Genomic DNA, 23,865 nt, shown 5'->3' on the forward strand with positions numbered 1-23,865 from the left:
GTTGTCTGGAATGGAACATTTAAGTTATGAAGAGGCTGGATAGGCTTGGGTTGTTTTTGCTGGAGCAGAGAAGATTGAGGGGCGACCTGATCAAGATGTACAAGATTATGAGGGGCATTGACAGGGTGGATAGGGAACAGCTGTTCCCGTTAGTTGGAGAGTCAGTTACGAGGGGACATAAGTTCAAGGTCAGGAGGTTTAGGGGAGATTTGAGGAAAAACCTTTTTACCCAGAGGGTGGTGACAGTCTGGAATGCACTGCCTGGGAGGGTGGTAGAGGCGGGTTGCCTCACATCTTTGAAAAATACCTGGAGGACCACTTGGCACATTCAGGCTATGGGCCAAGTGCTGGCAAATGGGATTAGGTAGGCAGGTCAGGTGTTTTCATGGGTCGGTGCAGACTCGATGGGTCGAAGGGCCTCTTTTGTGCTGTATTATTTTGTGATTCTGATTCTATGTCCCAGGAGGTCCAAAAATTGTGACGGTTTTATTACCGAACTCACATCGATAGATGTTTCTCCTCTGTGAATGTGTTAATGGACGAGGAGATCCACTGACTGTGTGGAAGATTTGTCAGATATCTCACACCTGAATGATTTTGCATCAGTGACAATCTGTTGTTGCTTCAGAAAATCAGAGGGTTTAGTGAAAACTCTCACACAAATATCGCATCTGAAGAATTTTTATGTGTGACACATCTGTGTCCCAGGAGAGTTGAAAACATCAAAGCATTATCACAAATCCCACACTTAAATGGTTACTCCTTGTGTGGAGGAGATCGGTGACCTTAAAAACGCTTTTTTGCACACTTCACATGTGAGTGTTTTCTCCCCCTGTGAAAGCTTTGGTGTACACGGAGACTTGATGATGAAGAGAATGATTTATCACTCGTCTCACACTTGAATGGTTTCTCCCTTGTGTGATTGCGTTGGTGTCTGTGGAGGGTCGATGAAGTTGTGAATGATTTGTCGCATACCTCACATGTGAATGATGTCTCTCCTGTCTGAATGTGTTGGTGTAAGAGGAGTTCCGATGATGAACAGAATGACATGTCACACACCTCACACTTGAATAGTTTCTCCTCTGTGTGAATGCACAGGTGTCTGTAGAGAGTCGATGACTGAGAGAATGATTTGTTGCACACTTTGCATGTGAATGGTTTGTCTCTTGCGTGAATGCATTGGTGTGCACGGAGGTTCCCTGACTGCGAGAATGATTTCATGCACACCTCACATTTGAATGGTTTCTCCCCTGTGTGAATGCGTTGGTGTGCACGGAGGTGCAGAGATCTCATAAATGATTTGTCACAGGCCACACATGTAAATGGTTTCTCCCCTGTGTGAATGCGTTGGTGTATGCGGAGGTTCCCAGATACCGAGAATGATTTGTCACACACCTCGCATGTAAATGGTTTCTCCCCTGTGTGAATGCGTTGATGGACGAGGAGACTAGATGGCAGCATGAATGATTTGTCACACACCTCACAAATGAATGGTTTCTCCCCTGTGTGAATGCGTTGGTGTACGAGCAGGCCAGATGACAACATGAAAGACTTGCCACACACCTCACATGTGAACGGTTTCTCCCCTGTATGAATGCGTTGGTGAGTGCGGAGGCTCGATGAAACTCTGAACGATTTGTTGCACACCTCACATGTAAATGGTTTTTCCCCTGTATGAATGCGTTGGTGTGCGCGGAGAGACGATGACTCCGAGAATGACTTGTCACAGGTTTTGCAGGTGAATGGTTTCTCCCCAGTGTGAATGCGTTGGTGTTTGTAGAGAGTCGATAAATCCGAGAATGATTTTCCACACGTTTTGCAAGCAAATGGTCTCTCCCCTGTGTGAATGCGTTGGTGAATATGGAGACTCGATGACAACAAAAACGATTTGTCACATGTTTTGCAGGCAAATGGTTTCTCCCCTGAGTGAATACGTTGGTGTTTGCGTAGATTCCCGGATAATGAGAATGATTTGTCACACACCTCACATGTATATGGCTTTTCCCCTGTGTGAATCCGTTGGTGTCTGTGGAGAGTCGATAAAGCCGCAAATGATTCATCACACACCTCGCACCTGAATGGTTTCTCCCCTGTGTGAATACGTTGGTGTATGCGGAGAGTCGATGACAACGAGAATGATTTGCCGCACACCTTGCACGTGAATGGTTTCTCCCCTGTGTGAGTGCGTTGGTGTTTGCGAAGGTTCGATGGATTTGTAAAGGATTTGTCACACACGTCACACGTGAATGGCTTTTCCCCTGTGTGAGTGCGTTGGTGTGTGCGGAGGTTCCATAACTGTGAGAAGGACTTCTTACACACCTCACATGTGAATGATTTTTCCCCTGTATGAATGCGTCGGTGTTTGCGGAGGTTCGATGGATCTGTGAATGATTTGCTGCACACCTCACACGTGAATGGTTTTTCCCCTGTGTGAACGGGCCGGTGATTTAGCAAGCCAGATGACTGTGCAAAGCCCTTGTTACACACCTCACATGTGAATGGTTTCTTCCCTGTGTGAATGCGTTGGTGTTTGCGGAGGTTCACTGGATTTATGAATGATTTATCGCACAGCTCACAATCAAATGGTTTTTCCCCTGTGTGAACAGACCGATGATTTTCTAGGCCCGATGACTGTGCAAAGCCTGCGTTACACACCTCACATTTGAATGGCTTCTCCCTGGTGTGGCTGCTTTGGTGAATCATGAGCTTCCTTTGGTGTGTGAAGGCTCGGTCACAGACCTCACACTTGAATTGTTTTCCTTCCATGAAGCTAGTGTTAATGGTTATACAACAGATGCACCTTGTGTATTAAGAGATCTTATGAGCCTGTGGAGCACATGCCTCAAACTTGAACAGCCTCTCACCTGTAGGATTCAGTCAGTGGTACATGTGTCCCGGTTAATGATTGAAGCTCTCACCACACTTGGAGCCCACTCACACTTCTTCCCAGCCTCACCCTGACAGATCACCCACAGCTGAACCTTCAGAAAGGTGTGTCCTCATGGAAGGCTTCACACCACCGATCAGTTTCAAATCTGATGATCTATCAAAGCTCCCCTGATTTGACCGATTTCCAGGTGATAGTTTCACTGTCCAATCTTCTCTGTGTTGAGCAATGCTGTGAAGGGACTTAATGTCTTCCCAAAGTTGTGAAGTTGTTCCTTGGGTGATGGTTAGGATCTATCTGCGATGTCTATCTCTCCGTATTCTCTTGTGTAGTACAGTGCAATCCTTCTGTAAAACAGGAAAATGAAACATGATTTCCTGAAACTCCCTCTCCTCCGTTCGAAAGGGGCTGATGGGAACGGGGACTGCAGGGAGGATGAGCAAACTGAGCACAGCACCTGCTGCAGCGAGCCATTCAAATGTTGGGGGGAGGGGGTGAAGAGAAAATAAATGTAGTCATAATTGGGGATAGTATAGTTAGGGACATTGACACTGTTCTCTGTTGATCAGGGTCAAGAATCCGGAAGGTTGTGTTGCCAGGGTTCGGGATATTTTATCTGGGCTGCAGAGGAACTTGGAGTGGGAGGATAAAGATCCAGTTTTCGTGGTCCAGGTAGGTGCCAACAACATAGGTAGAACAAGGACAGAGGTTTTGCTAAGGGAGTATGAACAGCTAGGGGCAGAACCAAAAAGGTAATAATCTCTGGATTACTACCTTAAGCTAATTGGCACAGGGTGAATAGGTTTTGGAGGGGGTAAATGCGTGGCTTAAAGATTGGTGCAGGAGAAATGCGTTTAAATTCATGGGGGATTGGCACTAGTACTGGGGAAGAAAAGACCTGTTCCGATGGGACGGTCTTCATCTTAATCATGCTGGGACCAGTGTCCTAACAAATCACATAACCAGGGAAATTAGTTGGAGGGAAAATTAGAAAATCCAAATTAAAGGAGGAGGTCACAGTGCAGGTTGTGGTAGCGATGTGGTGGATGGTTTCCAGAAAATAAGGGTGAGGGGCACCTCACCGAGGAATTATAAAACAGTAGGGAAATTTGACAACAGAACTTAAAATCTTTGTGCTGCAGTTTCCTCCCACGGTCCAGGAATGTGCAGGTTGGGTGGATTGGCCATGATGAATTGCCCTTAGCGTCCAAAATTGCCCTTAGTGTTGGGTGGGGTTACTGGGTTATGGGGATAGGGTGGAGGTGTTGACCTTGGGTAGGGTGCTCTTTCCAGGAGCCGGTGCAGACTCGATGGGCCGAATGGCTTCCTTCTGCACAGTAAATTCTATGATAATCTATGATTAATCTAGGACAAAGGTTCGGCACAACATCGTGGGCCGAAGGGCCTGTTCTGTGCTGTATTTTTCTATGTTCTATGTTCTATGTGTAGGATAGGTAGATTGGCTACGCTAAATTGCCCCTTAATTGGAAAAAAAGAATTGGGTATTCTAAATTTATATAAAATAAAACAAGGAGGTCAAGGACAATGTAAAGACAAAAACTAGGGTATACCATGTTGCAAAGGCCAGTGGCAGGCTGGCAGATTGGAAATTTTCAAACATAAGCAAAGGGATACGAAAAAAAGTTATAAAAAGAGCTAAGGTAAATAATGACAGAAAACTAGTGCAAAATATTAAAAATGATAGCAAAAGCTTCTATAAGTACATAAAAGGGAAGAGAGTTACTAAGGTGAATGTTGGTCCCTTGGAAGATGAAACCAGAGAGTTAATAGTGGAGAACCCAGAAATGGCAGAGATGCTAAATCAATATTTTTCCTCACTTTTCACGGGAGAGGACACTAGTACCATTCTACGGTAATTCAGAGGTAATGGAAGGGTGGAACTTAGAACGATCAGCATCAATAGGGAAGCAGTACTCAACAAACTATTGCAATTGAGGGCCTACATCCTAAGGTGTTAAAGAAAGTGGCAGCAGAGATTGTGGATCCATTAGTTATAATATTCCAGAATTCCCTGGACACGGGAAAGGATCCAGTGGATTGGAAAAATGCTCATATAATAACCTTAATTCGTAAAGGGAGGTAGGATGTGGGAAATTGAAAACCAGTTAGTTTAATATCTGTTGCTGGGAGAGTGTTAGAATTAATTATTAAGGATGCAATGTCAGGACATTTGGAAGGTCAAAACACTATCCATCAGTGTCAGAATGATTTTATGAAGGGCAAATGATGTTTGACTAATTTGATCGAGTTCTTCGAAGATGTAACAAGCAAGGTAGATAAGAGGGATCCTGTAAATACCCAGTCTTCTGGAAGGCATTTGATGAGGTGTCGAACAGATTGACACATGGTCAATCACATGGGATTAGGTGTAATTTGTTAGCTTGGACAGAAGACTGGTTGACGGACAGAAGACAAAGTCAGGATAAATGGGCCTTTTTCTGGAAGGCATTATATAACTAGTCGGGTACCACAGAGTTCGGTCCTTGGGCCCTGTGGCCACCTAAAATGGTATCTGGCAAAGGATCCTGGGAAAAGTGGCCAACTTCAAGCAGGTTGCAGCTCAAATAAACACTTGAGAAATAAACTGCAGCTCAGACTGTACAAGGCACAAGAAAAAGATCATCTCCAGGCCATCCCAGGATCAACAGAACTGCCCTGTCAATCACACTTGTTTCCCACACACAGTGGCACCTAAACACCTTAATTGGAAGGGCCTTCCAGCCCCCAACACGTGCAGGCATGGCCACTGAGTGCCCACCCCAAAATCGATGTGGCAGCCCCTGATTGGACCTGATCGATCAGGGTGATCGAGCCCTGATCAATCGATTAACAATGACCCAGAGACTGCCCAAAAGGGTATGAAATCCAAGTGGGTTAAAAGGTGCTGCACCACCTTAGAATCGCTCTCTCTGAAGTAGCAACCAAAAACGGTGACTATTCACCGGCCAAAGAGAAAGACCATCACCCAACCAACTGAAGGAAGACCAGAGCCAGGAACAGACCAGATCAAGGACTGAACATTGAGGACTACAAAATTCGGGATACAGATAAACCAATATCTGCATCGTACTTGCTACTCACTCTGAAGTTAAGTTAAGGTGTTGTGCGTACTAGCTTTGTGGTTTGACTTAAGTGTGTGAGTGATCGGTTAACTAACAATTGTGTTATAGTGAATAAATATTGAATCATTGTATGAAACAGACTTGTAGTCATTTGTCCAACGTATACAGGTTAAGCCACACTGTGGTTTAGGCACAACAGCCCCAACTTTTTACAATCTCTCTTATCGATTTGGATACAGGCTAGAAAGTACTATAGACGAATTTGCAAACGACACAAAAATAGCTGGGACAGTAAGTTTCAATGAGGAAATAAAAACCTTACAAATGGATATAGATAGGTTAAGAGAGTGGGTGAAAATACATCAGATGGGAGTTTAACGTGGATAACTGTGAAGTTATGCATTTTGATCAGAAAAATGGGAAGGCAACTTATTATCCAAATGGGGAGAAACATTAGGGTGCTCCGGTGCAGCGGGATCTGGGTGTCCTTGTGCATGAGTCACAGAAAACTAGCATGCAGGTACAGCAGGTAATAAAGGAAGCAAATGGATTGCTGGCATTTATAGCTAAAGGAATAGAGTATCAAGGTAATTATGTGTTGTTGCAACTATGCAAGGCATTGGTGAGACTATACCTGGAGTATTGTGCACAGTTTTGGTTCCCTTATTTGAGGAAAGATGTTGTGGCTTTGGAGGCAGTTCAGAGGAGCTTCACTAGGTTGATTCTAGAGATGAGGAGTTTTTTGTACGAAGAGAGATTGAACAGTTTAGGCATATACTCTCCAGGGTTGAGAAGAATGAGGGGAGTTCAAATTGAGGTATATAAGATGACAAACGGGTATAGATAAAGTAGACGTTAAGCAGATGATTCTTCTTGTGGGGCATTCTAGAACGAGCGGTCATAGTCTCAAGCTAAGGGATCACAAATTTAAAAGAGATGAGGAGAAACTACTTCCCCCAAAGAGTTGTGAATCGCTACCCCAGAGTGCTATGGATGCTGGGACAGTGAGTAAATTTAAGGAGGAGATGGACAGATTTTTAATTTGTAATAGATTGAAGGGTTATGGAGAATGGGCAGGACGGTGGAGTTGTGGCCATGTTAAGATCAGCCATGACCTTTTTGAACAGTGCGGCAGGCTCAAAAGGCTAAATTGGCTGCTCCTACCCTTAGTTCTGGTGTTTGAAGGAAGAACTATTCGGTCTAATTTCACCATCCAGCACTCGTCTGTTAACCTGTCAGTAAGAGCACCTCAAGCACAAATCTGGCCTTCTTGATTAATAATGGGATTTCAAGATTAACGTGCAGGTCAAGGGTTATGGGGGCAAGGCAGGAGAATTGGGATGAAGAACATATTAGCCAGGATCGATGGCAGAGCAGACTCGAAGGGCCAAATAGCTTAATTCTGCTCCTACATCTTATGGTCTTATGGACTCCTCAGTTTTTAAATTTATACTTGGACAGGGTGTGGGTCTCGCTGGCTAGGCAAACATTTATTGCCTTAAGGAGCTGGTGATGAGCCACTTTCTGGAACCACTGACCTCCATGGGGCACCAGTACACCCACAGTGTGATGAGAGAGGGAGTTCCAGTATTTTCACCCAATGACTGTGAAGAAACAAAGATTAGGGGCAGGATCTAACCAAATCAAACCAGGGCGCGATCTAACTGGGCAGCACGGTAGCACAGTTGCTTCACAGCGCCAGGGTCACATGTTCGATTTCCAGCTTGGGTCATTGTCTGTGCGGAGTCTGCACGTTTTCTCCACGTCTGCGGGGGTTTCCTCCGGGTGCTTCGGATTCCTCTCACAGTCCAAAGACGTGCAGTTTAGGTGGATTGGCCATGATAAATTGCCCTTAGTGTCCAAAAAGATTGATGGGGGGGGGGGGGGGGGGGGGGGAGAGGGTTACTGGGTTAGGGTGGAGGAGTGGGCTTAAATGGTGTGCTCTTTCCGAGAACCGGTGCAGACTAAATGGGCCGAATGGCCTCCTTCTGCACTGTAAAAAAAAAATTCTATGAAACTGGAACAGAGTCCTGTGACGAGCGCGTTTCCTGCACTGAGGAGCTCTGCTCACCAGAACTCCTCAGTACAGGAAGAGATTGACTCCCCGACACGACTCCCAAACCGCCCCAAGGCCCCAACTAAGGGGGTCATTGGGCTCCCCTCACACGTGCACAGTCCCCATCCCCACTGTGGAAAAATGCCAGCCTGCCACCTTGGTACTGCCAGCTTGGTACCATGGCAGTGCCCCTGGCACCCAGGCAGGCAGTGCCAAAGTGCCAGGTAGCACCTGCCCAGAGGGCAATGACATGGTGGTCTCTGATCCCCTGAGAGACCCCCAACAAGTGCCATTCAGTCTGGTCCCCATTTGTGGGACCAGCACTGAATGGCACTTGCCCGAGGTCTCCAAGGCAAAGGGTTTAGATTCCAAAGCGTCGGGTAGATCAGGGGAGTGCATATTAGAGTAAGACGAGTTGATATGCACATTTGCAAAATAGTTATCCCGTCCCACAATGGACAGGATTTAGTTTGCGACGTCTCGGGAGATCGCGTTAGGAAGGGGAATCTCCCGGCATCCACCAGCCATACTGCCTTTTGGGCGCAACATGGTCAGTAGATCGCACTGATAGTTCCAAGTCAGGATGGTGTGTGGCTTGTCGGGAAATTTGCAGCTGGGTCTGTTGCCATGCAACCAGTACCATTGTCCGTCTAGGTGATAAAAGACATGGGTTTACATAGAATTTACAGTGCAGAAGGAGGCCATTTGGCCCATCGAGTCTGCACCGGCTCCTGGAAAGAGCACCCTACCCAAGGTTAACAACTCCACCCTATCCCCATAACCCAGTAACCCCACCCAACACTAAGGGCAATTTGGAACACTAAGGGCAATTTATCACGGCCAATCTACCTAACCGGCACAGCTTTGGACTGTGGGAGGAAACCGGAGCACCTGGAGGAAACCCACGCACACACGGGGAGGATGTGCAGACTCCGCACAGACAGTGACCCAAGCCGGAATCGAACCTGGGACCCTGGAGCTGTGAAGCGATTGTGCTAACAACAATGCTACCGCGCTGCCGTGTTTGAAAGATGCTGTCGAAGAAATCTTGGTGAGTTGCTGCAGTGCATCTTGTAGATGGTATATATTGCTGCCACTGTGCTCTGTTTGGAGAGGGAGTGAATGTTGAAGGTGGATGCAGTGCTAATCAACTGGACTGCTTTGTCCTGAATGGTGTGTGTTGTGTATTTACCATAGCTTCAATGATTTCTTACCAGCAGCCTTGTAATTGAACAGGGGCACTTTAGAAGAATGCTTGCATGACAGCACTGGCTGTTTGCGAGGGTCAGTGGGCAGTGCAGTGTTAACATCTCCTGAATAAAGCCCTTAGTTTTTGTTGACTCCTAAAGTCAATCCAGTGAGCACCACACAAAACAACTGGTGACGAGGAAGCCGGACAACACTTGTAGCCAACTGAAGAAAAAAGTGAAATAAAATTGTCACCACACAAAAACTGGTGACGAGGGAGTCGAACAATGTTTGCAACCATTCTGAAAAACAAAATTGATGCAAATAACTTTGGGAGAGAAACTCGCCACAAGCTCTACCAAAAACAAACTCGGTAGCCATGAGTAACAATTACCCTGCAATGACAACTTAAAAGCTGGGGATATTGTGCCATTGGAGAAAGGAAGCAAGGTGCTGCTAAAAATCCATGGCACTTTGTGCACACGCAGATCCTTCCATAGGGAAAAACGGCAGGCAATTTGATGCCTTGAGACCTTTCAATAAAAATTTAGAGCGATAAAGTTTGTATACAGAACAATTAGACTATTTTGTCCGAGCTAACAAGTTAGCAGCAGATATAAAAGTGTAAGAGGCCTTCCTGTTTATTTCCTTTGTTCCTATTTTGTTTAATTTATTATTTTAGGTCCAGATATCCATAATCGGGATGTGCCTTTAAGTAGAAGTGCTTGCAAGGGCAGTGTGTTACGAGGTTTTGTATTTTGGAGAGGAGAAAAGCAGACACGTTGGCAACTTAGGAAACGGTTTTGGAGGAAGTCAGTTTGTTTAGGTAACTGGCAACCAGTGGGGTGGCCAGGGACAGTGTTCTGCCTGGCAACAGCCAGTGATTGGTTCCTGTGTGATGCTTTCTGAGAAAATTGGGCATAAGCCTCTAGACCCTTGAAGGAAGAGGAGCTGTGCTTTTCCCTCTTTCTGCTGCCTGCTGTCTCCATGAGTCTGCAATAAAGATCATTACAAACTGAAGGAAAATAACGTAACCAACTGAAGGTCTAACCTTGTGAATGAAATTAACTGGAAGACATCCATCTGAATCAAAGATTCTTATCCTTTTATTTTATTATTTCTTCCCTTTCCACCCCCCTTAATTCTGTGTTGTTTGTCTGTGTGTGCATAGAGGGTGGGGCGAGCTAGAAAAGGTAGGGCGAGGGGGGTGGAAAGAGTTTTCAGTTAGATAGTGGATAGGCAGTTGTATTATTTTCGCCTATTTAATTATAATTACTGTTAATAATAAAAGGTTGCTTTTGTTTAACTTCACAAACCTGGTGTCTGTAGTTAATTTAATTCAACCAAAGCCATGGGTATTAATATAAAATTTCATTTCACCCGTGTTGCGACTCTGGGTCAAGTAGTCCAGGGTGTCGGGACAAAACTACCAACACTCCCGAGCATAATGAGGCGGGAAAACATTTCACCTCCTTTGGAGTCTGGTACAGCCGGAAAAGCCAGGCACATAAACATACAAAGAAATAGTGGAAGGTTTACAGGGTCACTTTACACTGAAATCTCTAGTTATCACAGAGAGGTTTAGGTTTCATAAGCGCACCCAAGAAGAAGGTGAATCAATTCTACAGTTTGTTACTATACTGAAAAGACTGGATGTATCAGAGATAGGTCTATAGTTTAAGAAGTGAAGCAATTCAAAAGCGGTTATTAACTGAAAGTAACCAGATTTTTTTTTAAAAAGCTTTGGAAGTTGCTGTTTCAATGGAATTAGCAGCCAAAGAAGCTCAACAGTTGGGTTCAAATACAAGAATTCGCAAGATGTCGGCCGAAACTCAAATGCAAACATAGACTCGGATTGCTAAAATCTGGTACTCAGCAGCAGATTGTTGGTGCAAAGACATCATGTGGAGAAACTGTGAAAGAATGGACCACATTGAATGCGAATGTTGGAAGAATAAACTACTTTCACACAAGTTGCAAAAAGCAACAGATGAATAAAACAGATGGGAAACAGAACAGAGGAAAAAGAGCCCATGCTGCCCAAAAATTACGTGTGGTCTACACATGGGGAAGAGGGCTAACGCCCTTGCTTTCGCTACCCTAATCGCACACCGGAGAATCCTGCTCGGCTGGCGATCGGCAGCATCACCAAAAGCTGCAGACTGGCTCGCTGACCTCTCGGAATTTCTCCACCTGGAGAAGATTAAGTACACCATCCGAGGGTCAGAGGAAGGCTTCCTGGATACTTGGGGGCAATTCGTCGGCCTGTTCCAAAACCTGTTCGAGGCTGGCAACGAGGAGTAAGCCGAGGGAAAAAAAAGATGAAGAACAAAAGGACTGCGCAACCCGGGTGGGGGGAGGGGGGGGGGGGGGGGGAGTGGGGAAACCACAAGAGAAGGAAGGGTGCTGAAACCAATGGGGGGAGGAGGAAGGGGGGGATATCATTGACCGATCCAGAGGGCGGCAAAATGTTAGTCAAATGAAGAACAAAACAAACCTCTCTGTAAAGTAAAGCAAATTAGCGTGGGCAAGAAAGATGTAATGTATATAACTAACAACTGTTTATCAATGAGAAAAGCCTATAAAAAGATTTTTTAAAAAAAACATGTGTGGTGAGACCCGATTCACAGTCTGAAGACGAGCCGAGCTGTCATTAAATGTACCAGCTATTGCTACTAATCAGTAATGTGTCAGTCCACTACTGGATGGACAGTCGGTAAAAATGGAGGTAGACACAGGGGTATCGGTCTCGTTGGTGCCAGAGACTGTTTGAAAAGTTCCAACTTACTGCACTGAAATCCTCAAGGATAGTGTTAAAAACTTATGTCATGTGAGAGTACCTTTAAGAAATGGGTGTTTAGAAATGGGTATGTATATAAATATCTGTAGTGAGAGTACCTTTAAGAAATGGGTGTTTAGAAATGGGTATGTGTATAAATATCTGTAGTGAGAGTACCTTTAAGAAATGGGTGTTTATTACTTCAGTGATGTCAGAGAGTGGGTGGAGCTGGGCTGTTTGTCAGCTTTTTACTTTCACTTTAGGCTTTTTGCTGCAGGGTGGGCTTGGTTTCATTTTGGTTTTGGAAAAGCTGAAATCACAGCAGGATGTGTATGAATCTCTGCAAGCTTATGAATGTTAATTTGCTGATTTCAATGTGGTAACTGCTCTCAATAGTGAATTTAAACCTGATCTTTGTGTTACAAGGGTCTTTTGTCTTCTGAATGTTGTTTGGGAATTTATTAAGGATTACTTAGTGTTGTATTCTTTGGGGGTTGTATTTGAATTAATGGTTGCTAAGATGTTCACTGTATGTTTTAAAAAGGTTAACTTGAGTTCATTGAATAAACATTGTTTTGCTTTAAAAAATACTTTTCCATTTCTGCTGTACCACACCTGTAGACTGTAGAGTGGGCCATGTGCTCCCCATACCACAATCTATTAAAAGTTGTGGGTCAGGTGAACTCCATGATACACTTTGGGGTTCTCTAAACCCTGGCCCATAACACTTACAATGGAGAAATGGTTCGGTTGAGGGGCCATATTGAAGTAACAGTACAATGGAATAGGCAGACAGCAGATTTGTCCTTGCACATAATCAAAGAAAATGCAATAGTTATAGGGGATTTGATTGTAAGAGGAATAGACAGGCGTTTCTGCGCCCGCAAACGAGACTCCGGAATGGTATGTTGCCGCCCTGGTACTAGCGTCAAGGATATCTCGGAGCAGTAACAAGACATTCTCGAGGGTGTGGGGGGTGAACAGCCCGGGGTGCACATCGGTACCAACCACGTAGGTTAAAAAAAAGGGGATGAGGTCTTGAAAGCAGAATATCGGGAATTAGGAAGAAGGTTGAGAAGTTGGACTTCAACGGTAGTGATCTCAGGAGTATAAATAGTATGGTGTATTGGATAAATACATGGCTGAAAGAATGGTGTGAGGGGGAGGTTTCAAATTCCTGGGGCGTTTGGACCAGTTCTGAGGGAGGTGGGACCTGTACAAACTAGGCAGGACCAGGACTGATGTTCTTGGGGGAGTACTTGTTCGAGTGATTGGGGAGGGTTTAAACTAGTTTGGCAGGGGAATGGGAACTAGTTTGGTAGGGGAATGGGAACCTATGTAAGGATTCAGAGCAGGAGCAGATCAAGAAGAGAAAAAGACAGAAAGGAGAATAAGAAAAGTTATAGATAGAGGAAAACCAAAGGCTTGTATCAGATAATTCAGATAATAACACTGAAAAATGGTAGGAATGGGGCAAGGTACGTTAAAAGGACTGGCCTTAAGGTTTTGTACCTGAAGTGCAGAACATTTGAAATAAAATGGATGAATTCGTTTTGCAGATAGATGTAAAGGGATAGGATATAGTTGGGATTTTAGAGATATGGATCCAAGGTGACCCAGCATGGGAACTAAACATTGAGGGCTATTCAGTTTTTAGGAAGGACAGACAGAAGGAAAAGGTGGAGGAGTTGTATTGTTGATTAAAGAAGATATTGATACAATATTGAGGAAATATATCAGTACAGATGATGTGGAATCTGTCTGGGCCGAGTTAAGAAACATCAAGGAGCAAAACATATTCGTGGGGTGGTATACAAATCACCAAACTGCAGTGGTAATGTTGGGAATAGCATTAGACAGGAAATCAGAGATGCACATGATAAAGGAACATTTGTTCTTATGGGTGACTTTAATGTTCATTTAGATTGAGCTCAAATTAGTCCCAGTACAATAGAGGACCAGTATGTTGAGGAACCAACAAGGGAACAGGCCATCTTGGACTGAGTGTTGTGCAATAAGAAAGGATTAGTTGGCAATCTAGTTGTGAGAGACCCCTTGGGGATGAGTGACCATAATATGGTAGAATTCTTTATCAAGGTGAATAGTGAGGTAGTTGATTCTGAGACCAAGATTCTGAACCTCAATAAAGGTAGCCATGATGGTATGAGGCATGAGATGGCTATGACGGACTGGGAAACATTACTGAATAGAAGGACAGCGGACAGGCAATGGAAGGCATTCAAGTAACAAATAGGTGAACTCCAAAAGTATTTTATTCCTATTTGCCACAAGAGTAGAAAGGGAACTGTGGCCAAACCATGGCTTACAAGGGGAACTGGAGATAATAATGGATTCAAAAAGAGGCATACAAATTAGCAAGAAAAACCTTAGGATTGGGAATAGTTTAAAATGCAGCAAAGCCAGGCCAAGCACTTGATTAAGAAGGGGAAAGTACAATTTGAAAGTAAACTAGTGGGTAACATAAAACTGACTGTAAAAGTTTCTATAGATATGTAGAGAGAATAAGAAGAATAAAAACTTATGGAGGCCCCTTCCAGTCATAAACGACAGAGTTGATAGAGGGAACAAAGAAATGGCTGAGGAACTAAATTCGTACTGACTTCACGAAGGAAGACCTGGATAATGGACCGGAAGTTCTATAAAGCACAACTTATAGTGAGGAGCTGAAGAAATTAGTATAACCAGAAGGATGTGGAGGCTTTAGAGAGGGTGCAGAAGAGATTTACCAGGATGTTGCCTGGTATGGAGGGCATTAGCCATGAGGAGCAGTTGAATAAACTCGGTTTGTTCTCACTGGAACAACAGAGGTTGAGGGGGCGACCTGATCGAGGTCTACAGAATTATGAGGGGCATAAACAGAGTGGATACTCTGAGGCTTTTCCCCAGGGTAGAGGGGTCAATTACTTGGGGGCACAGGTTTAAGATGAGAGGGACAAGGTTTAGAGGTGATGTACGAGGCAAGTTTTTTTACACAGAGGGTAGTGGGTACTTGGAACTCGCTGCCGGAGGAGGTGGTGGAAGCAGGGACGATAGTGACATTTAAGGGGCATCTGGACAAATACATTAATAGGATGGGAATAGAGGGATATGGACCCAGGAAATGTAGAAGATTTTAGTTTAGATGGGCAGCATGGTTGGCACGGGCTTGGAGGGCCGAAGGACCTGTTCTTGCGCTGTACTGTTCTTTGTTCCAGTAAAGAAATGGTTTTGGGGAAATTAATGTGATGGAGGGCGGTCAAATCTCCAGGGCCTGATAATCTTCATCCCCCTTAAGGAAGTGGCCCTTGGAATAACAGATCCATTACTGGTCATTTACCAAAATTCTTTGGACTCTGGAATGGTTCCTACAGATTGGATGGTAGAGAATGTAACCCCGCTATTCAAAAGGGGAGGTGGAGAGAAAATAGAAAACTATAAACCAGTGAGCCTAACGTCGGTAGTAGGGAAGTTGCTGGAGTCCATTGTCAAGGATTTCTTCGCACAGCATTTGGAAATCGGTGGTGAAATCAAACAAAGTCAGCATGTATTTATAAAAGGAAAGTGATGCTGGACAAATCTACTGCAATTCTCTGAAGATATAACAATTAGAGTTGACCAGGGAGAACTGGTGGATGTGGTTTATTTAGACTTTCAGAAGGTTTCTACAAGGTCTCACATAGCAGATTAATATGTGACGTTAAAGTGCATGGGATTACATGTAGTGTCTTGCGATGGACAGAAAGCTGGTTACTAGACAAACAAAAAGTTGGAATAAATGGGTCATTTTCTGATTAGCAGGCAGTGACTAGTGGGGTACCGCAGGGATCGGAGCAGGGACCCCGATTGTTCACTATATGTTGATAATTTTGACGAGGGAACTAAATGCATTATCTCCAACTTTTCAGATGATACAAATTTGGGTGGGAGGGTGAGCTGTGAGAAGGAGGCAGAGATGCTTCAGCGGGAATTGGACAGACTGAGTGAGGCACATGCATGGCAGATGCAGTATAATGTTGATAAATGTGAGGTTATCCATTTGGCAACAAAAATAGGAAGGCAAGATTATTATTTGCATGGGTGTAAATTGAGCGGTGGATACTCATTGAGACCTTGGTGTCCTCGTGTATCAGTGGCTGAAAGTAAGCACACAGGTACAGCAGACAGTACAGAAGGCCAATGGTATGTTGGCCTTCATAGCGAGAGGATTTAAGTATAGGAATAGGGATGTTTTACTGCAATTGTTGGACATTGGTGAGGCCACACCTGAAGTATTGTGTGCAGTTTTGGTGTCCTTATCTAAGGAAGACTGTTCTTGCTGTGGACGGAGTGCAGCAAAGGTTTACCAGACTGCTTCCAGGGATGGCAGGACTGTCATATGAGGAGAGACTAAATCGGTTAGGACTATATTCATTGGAGTTTGGAGGAGTGAGAAGGGATCTCATAGAATCTAACAAAATTTTAACAGGATTAGACAGGGTAGATTCAGGAAGAATGTTCCCAATGGGGGGGACAAGTCCAGAACTAGGGGTGATTGTTTGAGGATAAAATGAAATGAAATGAAATGAAAATCGCTTATTGTCACGAGTAGGCTTCAATGAAGTTACTGTGAAAAGCCCCTAGTCGCCACATTCCGGCGCCTGTTCGGGGAGGCTGGTATGGGAATAAGGGGTAAACCTTTTAGGACTGAGGTGAGGAGAAATTTCTTCATCCAGAGAGTGGTGAATCTGTGGAATTTGCGACCTCAGAAAGTAGTTGAGGCCAAAAATTGTGTAATTTCAAGTAGGAATTAGATACAGCTTTTGGGACCAAAGGGATCAAGGATATGGGGGAAGGAAGGATCAGGGTATTGAACTTGATCAGCAATGATTATAATAAATGGTGGAGCAGGCTCGAAAGGCCGAATGGCCTCCTTCTGCTTCTATTTTCTATGTTTCCATGAAATTATCCGGCACAAATGGAAAGAACTTGGTTGGTAAAGATCAGGTTGAATTGGGCCGAAGTAAACCTTGGTGACAGTTTCTGAATTAGGCCAAACCAAAATCCTGAAAAAACATGCTATTGTTTTCAACTGTGAACTGGGAAGCATTTAGGGTATCTTAGTCAACTTGAAAATCAAACAAGAGAGTCAGACGAAATGCTTAAAGGCTAGGTTGGTGCCCTACGTAATCAGATCTAAAGTAGAGGCAGAATTAGAGCGACTGGTCAAGGCGAGAGTCCCGGAACCTGTTAACGTGAGTGAATGGGCTATACCAAAGTGTAGGTAATGAAAATTTACACATCCATACGATTTGTGGCGATTTCAAAGAAACTATTAATCCTGCACTCCATGCAGAACAATACCCTCTACCACTGATGGCCTGTTCGTAGGTTTGACTGGAGGCTAACACCTTAGTAAGATCGACCTCAGTCAAGCATATCCTACATCAGGATTCACGATAGTCCTGACGATTGTTTTTGAAATAAATTCAGAGTACCTCATTCTTTTTTTTGCAATTAAGGGACAATTTAGGGCGACCAATTCACCTACCCTGTAAGTTCCTGTCGATTGTGAGACACATAGTTGTATCGATGTTAATAATTACCATTTGGCTTCACTTCAGTTCCGGCATTGTTCCAAAGATTACCAAATTTTACGCGGGTAAAACGGAGACCAGTGTTACCTGGATGACATCCTGGTGACTGGGAAGAACAAGGAAGAACATCTTCACAACCTTGATGCCACACTTCAGAGATTAGAAGATTAAGAGTCCGAAAAGACAAAAGCAAATTTTTCCAATCTTCAATTGAATATCTGGGACATGTAATCGGTGCTCAGGGAATGCATGAGGTCAAAGCTATTACCGAAGCACCCGCACCTCAGAATGTTAACCAACTTCGATCTTTCTTCGGTTTACTAAATTGCTACAGACGTTTCTCCCCAACCTGGTAACTATTCTAAAACCCTTTCATAATCTACTGTGTCACAATATAAAGTGAATGTGGGTGGATCAATGTGAGAGAGTGTTTATGCAAGCCAAAGAGGTGCTGCTCAAATCAGAAGTCCTGACACATTTTGATCCAAACCTATCTCTGTCATTGGTGTGCAACACATCACACTATGGTGTTGGGTGGATGTTTCCCACATCAAGCCGACAGGTAAAGAGAAAATTTGTGTTCAGAACATTGAATAAAGCTGAAAGCAATTATGCACAGATAGAAAAAGAAGTCTAAGGAATCATCTTGGGGATAAAACAGTTCTATCAATTCCTGTATGGGTGGAAAATCACAATATTGACATCGTCCATTAATGACAATGTTTGGACCACATAATGGGAATCCATCACTGGCAGCAAGCAGAATGCAGAGATGGGCTTTGCTGTTGTCAGCACACATCTATACTGGCAAGTATAGTCAGTTAAGCCTTCATGATAATGCAGATGGGCTTTACCAACTACCAGAATGTCCAGAAGAGGCTTGGCAATGGGTACACGTTGATTACACAAGATTGCTGAGGGGCTCAATATTCTCATTCAAGTCGCTGCGTCTTTAAAATGACCAGAAGTTGTCATCATGAAATTAACGTCTTCAGAGAGGACAATTGAAGTGTTTGGAGAAATCTTCAGCAGATTTGGATACCATGAACAATTGGTGAGGGATAATAGACCACAGTTCATAACTCCAAGAGTTTGAAAAGTTCTTGAAGGAGAATGGAATACAACACATCAGATCTGCACCATACCACCCTGCTGCGAATGGACTCGCAGAATGTTTTGGGAAAACGATGAAGTACATGTAAAAGGTAATCAGAGAACAAAGTTCATTGACCAAATACTTGAGTCAATTCCTGATCACGTACAGGAATACTGCACATTTAACAACCCATGGTTTAGCATTTATTAACAGGGGGCCTGAGTTTAAGAGCCGTGGGGTTATGCTGCAACTGTACAGGACCCTCGTGAGACCACATTTGGAGTATTGTGTGCAGTTCTGGTCACCTCACTATAGGAGGGATGTGGAAGCATTGGAAAGGGTACAAAGGAGGGCCGAAGGGCCAGTTCTGTGCTGTACTGTTCTATGTTCTATATGTTTCTCTGGCATTGCTAATAATTAAAAGTTAATTACGTACAGCATTCCACTTAGTAAAACCACCAAAGACAAAATAAATTGTCAAGAAAAAGCAACAGGATCAGGAAAACAAAGCGACACATTGTGTTTTTCGCAAGGGACAAAAGTTCAGACAAGAAATTACACTACATGTGCAAAGAGATTCCTGCCACCATTATTGCACAGACCGGACTGGTCACCTACAACGTCCAAACCAGAGATGATGTAATCTGGAGGAGGCATCCAATTCAACTTTTGGCGACAAGAACAATTCCGTCAGAAGCAGAACCGACAGACAGTCCAAGTCTAGCTGTGCTAAGAGACGACCTGGACCTTCCCAAAAACCAGACACTAACAAAACCGATTGGGGAAAACACCACCTGAGTTGCCAATCAATCACCGAGTCAACCTGAGATCATAACATCAATTCTAATTTAAACAAGCATTGATGACATTCCAGACTGTGCCAGAGATACAAGACGTTCTAGCAAGTACTAAGAAGCAGACGCCCGAGGTTCGCCAACAACCATTCAGAGAAAGACGACCCCCAGTACGTATGATTTATTGACTGGTTTTTTGGGGTTTTTAAAAAAATGCATTTTATTCAAACTTGTATCAAAGTAGGTGACAGCAAATAAACACCCCGGGAAACATTCTTCCCAACAATCAACTATACAGTTTGTACAGATTTTTCTCCTTTTTCAACCTCTCCTCCCTTCCCCCCCCCCCCCCCCCCCCCCTATCACCCCACCACCCCTCCGCCCCGCCCCCCCACCAACCCCCCTGCGACGAACAGCTCCTCAAACACGGTCACAAACATCCCCCACCTTTTCTCAAACTCCCCTGCTGAGCCCCTTAACTCATACTTTACCTTCTCTAACCGCAGGAGGTCATACAGGTCACCCAACCATGCTGCTACCCCCGGTGGCGATGCCGACCGTCACTCCAGCAAAATTCGTCGTCATGCAATCAGAGAGGTGAAGCCAAGATATTGGCCTTCCTCCTCTGAGCTCCGGCTTTTCTGAAACCCGAAATATCGCCACTAAAGGGTCCACTCCCTCCTCCACTATCCTGGCTAAGACCGTGAACACTCCCGCCCAGAATCTTCCCAATTTTTCACAACCCCAAAACATGTGCGCGTGATTCGCTGTCCCCAGCCCACACCTCTCACACTCATCTGCTACCCCTTGAAAGAACTCACTCATTCTTGCCCGAGTCATATGCACCTTGTGCACCACCTTAAACTGTATCAGGCTCATCCTTGCACAAGTGCAGGTCACGTTTACCCTTCGCAGTGCCTCATTCCATACTCCCCAATTGATCTCCATTCCCAACTTTGCTTCTCATTTCTCCTTGATTTTCACCACCCGCTCGCCTCCCGACTTGTTGTTAATTGATTGTTCATGTAATACTGTTTATTGATTGTTCATGTAATACTGTTTAATGTGTTGGGGAACGTTTGGTTTAAAGAGAGAGGAAATGTGAATTTACAGTATTTTTAATGTAATTCCTTGCCAGCAGTCTTCTAACTGAACAGCGGCACTTTAAGAGAATGCTTACATGACGTCATTGGAGATAACCTCATCGGCCGTTTGCATGGGTAACATCACAGCCTGTAGGAAGAATATCTCCTGCAGGAAGCTCTTTGTTTATTCTAAAGTCAATTATGTGAACACCACAATGTGGGATTGCTGCATTGTTGGAACAGCCAGTGGACAGTATTCTATCACATTAATGGCCATGTTAAATTGTCCCTTAATTGAAAGAAAAGAATTGGATACTCTAAATTTTAATAATACATTGCTGACTGCCTGACAGATAGTAGATAGCTTTCAGAAGTTGGGAGGTGAATTACCTACCACAGAATTCACAGCCTCTGACCAGTTCTTGTGGCTACAGTATTTATTTGGCTCATCCAGTTCAGTTTCTAGTCAATGGTAACCCCCAGGATGTTGGTGGTGGGGATTCAACAATCTGACAACCAACAGATCAGATCTAAGCTCTGAAGTTCTGCCACATCTAGTTGTCGATGGTGGTTGGCAATTAACTGGAGGATGTGGCCAGACAAATGTCCCCATCCACAATGATGGAGGAGATCAGCACATCGATGCAAAAGAAGCATTCACAACAATCTTCAGCCAGGAGTGAAATGAAATGAAAATGAAATGAAAATCACTTATTGTCACGAGTAGGCATCAATTAAGTTACTGTGAAAAGCCCCTAGTCGCCACATTCCGGCTCCTGATCGGGTAGGCTGTTACGGGAATCGAACCGTGCTGCTGGCCTGCTTTGGTCTGCTTTCAAAGCCAGCGATTTAGCCCAGTGTGCTAAACAGCCCCTAAGAAGATTAGTGCTAAGAAGATTATCCAACTCAGCCTCCACCCGAGGTGCCCAGCATCACAGCTGCGGTGCAGAAGGTTGTCACCAACAGAAGGTTTCCTTGCCCATGTTTAACCTGATGCCATGAAATGTCATAGGTTCAGAATCAATGTTGAGGACTGTCAGCATAACTCCCTCTGCATGTAGGTCTGTCCTGCTGGTGGGATGGGACATTCACAGTCAGGGTGATGGTGGTTAGTGGGACATTGTAAACAGGGTATTATTCAGTAAGTGTGACTATGCAAGGCAATAGCTTGACAGCTCTCCAATTTTAGCACAAGCCCCCAGATGTTGGTAAGGAGGTCTTCACAGGGTCAGCAGGGCTGGGTTTGCCATTGCTGTTTCCAGCGCATAGGTTGTGTCCAGTCTGATTTCATTGTGCTGTGAATAGTCGTTGGATACAACTGAGTGGATTGCTGCATTAATTTCAGAGGATATTTAAGAGTCACACATATTGCTGTGGGTCTGAAGTCACATGTCGACCAGACCAGGTAAGGATGGGACATTTCTTTCCCGAAAAGTCATTAATGATCCAGATGGGTTTCTATGACAATTAACAATGATTTGATGGACACCATTACTTAGACTAGTTTTTAAATCCAGATTATAAATTGAATTTAAATTCCACCAACTGCTGTGAGGTGATCTGAATCCACATCCCGAGCATTAACCTGAATCCCTGGTATTATTAGTGCAGTAAATGTGCCGCTGCCATCTCCTAGTTAGAGACTGTTCCACTGCCTATAGAGCTTGAGGACCCAGGTTCGACCCTGGCCCCAGGTCACTGTCTGTACAGAGTTTGCACATTCTCCCCATGTCCGCATTGGTTTCACCCCCACAACCCAAAGATGTGCAGGTCAGGTGGCTTGGCCAAGCAAAATTACCCCTTAATTGGAAAGAATTAATTGGATATTCTAAATGTTTTTTTCAAATGTTGGACACTGTTCCACGGTGAGTGTCAGTCTGCTATTCCCCTGTGTGGGGGATCAGCTACAAGTGTTCTTTTTCCTCACTTGACTATCACACAGACACACACCGCTCTCAGACACAACACTGGGCTAAACTATCAAATCCAATCCTATGCTTCTGCAAAAGACCAAGGCCTTCAGGCAAAATCTTTAAAGAAGACATTAAAAGACATTTCAATAAATGTGCCTCTGCCCCTCCCAGATAATTACACCTCACCTTCTCATATTCAGCAATGACCCATCAACAAAACTCAGCCTGTCAACAAAACTCAGCCTGTATATCAGAAGGGAAATGCTTCCAATAAACACCCTGAATATCCAACACACAGCCAATCAAACAGTTCAGCACAAAGCACCAAGTAAACAGGTCTGTGAGCTGGATCTTCTGACACAGCATAAGGGGCATTTCCACAGCTGATTGCCCACAGGATAGTCAGACTGCCTGAACATTAGTGTGGATATTGTGCAATGTAATGATTGTAAATTGTGCTCCTTCACTCACCATCTCCTGACTTGGTTTTGAGTCCCTACAGGAAGTGAAGCAGCTGTGGTAGAGGAAGAGGAGAGAATGGGCAGAGTGGGTGGGCTCTCTGATTGACGTCTCTCACAGACAATCCAAATATTTCTGCAGTAACAGGAGTTTCCTGAAGTTTGGGAAACTGACCGGGGAAACGGAGGCGACTTTGAGCAGCAGATCAGGTGGGGATTTAAACTTGTCATTGTCCCATCTGAATAAAACCTCACTTGTCATCGCTTCTCGGCCTTTTGGCGAAGATGAGCGTGAGGTCAGGAGTAATGCCTGGATCTGGTATGTCTCTCGTGCGAACCATGAATTTTTGGAGCAGGCAAGGAGCTGGATTAGAGGTCCACACTCTTGAGCTTTGGTTTTGTCACTCTGATAAAGTAATTAAAAGAAAACTCACTTATTGCAGCTGCTGTCTCAGTTGCCCCCTGGTAATTGTTGGACAGAGATTTCTAGTGTGGGAATAACATTCTTCTTCCTCCGAGGCTTTCAAACTGACTCTATCTCACTCCTCAACGCTCACCTCCCACAGCATTATAAAAAGAGAGATGGGGAGAAACTTCACCATAAAACGAAAAAAAGCAGAAGCCTTGTCCAATATTATTGAGGTAAAATGTAATTATAACTATATTAAACTATGATGTGGAGATGCCGGCCTTGGACTGGGGTGAGCACAGTAAGAAGTCTTACACCAGGTTAAAATCCAACATGTTTGTTTCAAACACTAGCTTTCAAACACCTGAGGAAGGAGCAGTGCTCCAAAAGCCAGTGTTTGAAACAAACATGTTGGGCTTTAACCTGGTGATGTAAGACTTCTTACTATATTAAACTATTTTTATCTATTTCTTCTGTTTCTTTGACACAAAAACTATTGGGCGCGATTCTCCACATTGGGACAGGCAGTGACCCACGGCAGCCT

The 23,865-nt window shown here is 44.2% G+C and overlaps 4 protein-coding genes across 6 annotated transcripts in view; 3 read left to right on the forward strand and 1 right to left on the reverse strand.

Moving 5' to 3' along the window:
• The window catches only part of LOC119975580 (zinc finger protein 883-like), an 84,100-nt gene that overhangs the window by 46,007 nt on the left and 14,228 nt on the right, over nucleotides 1-23,865 (forward strand). The gene's annotated exons all lie outside the window — the stretch shown is intronic.
• LOC119976643 (zinc finger protein 721-like) overlaps nucleotides 1-23,865 on the forward strand; it is a 999,221-nt gene that overhangs the window by 45,954 nt on the left and 929,402 nt on the right. The gene's annotated exons all lie outside the window — the stretch shown is intronic.
• The window catches only part of LOC119975581 (zinc finger protein 91-like), a 177,204-nt gene that overhangs the window by 45,954 nt on the left and 107,385 nt on the right, over nucleotides 1-23,865 (forward strand). The window lies entirely within an intron of this gene.
• LOC119976641 (zinc finger protein 721-like) lies at nucleotides 666-23,161 on the reverse strand. Of its 3 annotated transcripts, none has more exons than XM_038817284.1 (2): nucleotides 22,926-23,161; nucleotides 666-3,234 (listed from the first exon to the last, which is right to left on the reverse strand). In XM_038817284.1, the coding sequence occupies exon 2, from the start codon at nucleotides 2,764-2,766 to the stop codon at nucleotides 787-789; it is 1,980 nt and encodes a 659-aa protein (XP_038673212.1). In that variant the 5' UTR covers nucleotides 2,767-3,234; nucleotides 22,926-23,161; the 3' UTR covers nucleotides 666-786. The 3 variants fall into 3 exon arrangements, with proteins under 3 accessions (XP_038673212.1, XP_038673214.1, XP_038673215.1); XM_038817286.1 differs by lacking the exon at nucleotides 22,926-23,161 and adding an exon at nucleotides 22,641-22,682; XM_038817287.1 differs by lacking the exon at nucleotides 22,926-23,161 and adding an exon at nucleotides 17,576-17,869.

This window comes from Scyliorhinus canicula, chromosome 13 (assembly GCF_902713615.1).
Source record: "Scyliorhinus canicula chromosome 13, sScyCan1.1, whole genome shotgun sequence".
Classification (NCBI taxonomy): Eukaryota; Metazoa; Chordata; class Chondrichthyes; order Carcharhiniformes; family Scyliorhinidae; genus Scyliorhinus; species Scyliorhinus canicula.

What these genes read in the sequence shown, in the direction of transcription:
- LOC119976641 (XM_038817284.1), bottom strand. Translation starts at nt 2,766, where the DNA reads ATGGAAGGAAAACAATTCAAGTGTGAGGTCTGTGACCGAGCCTTCACA.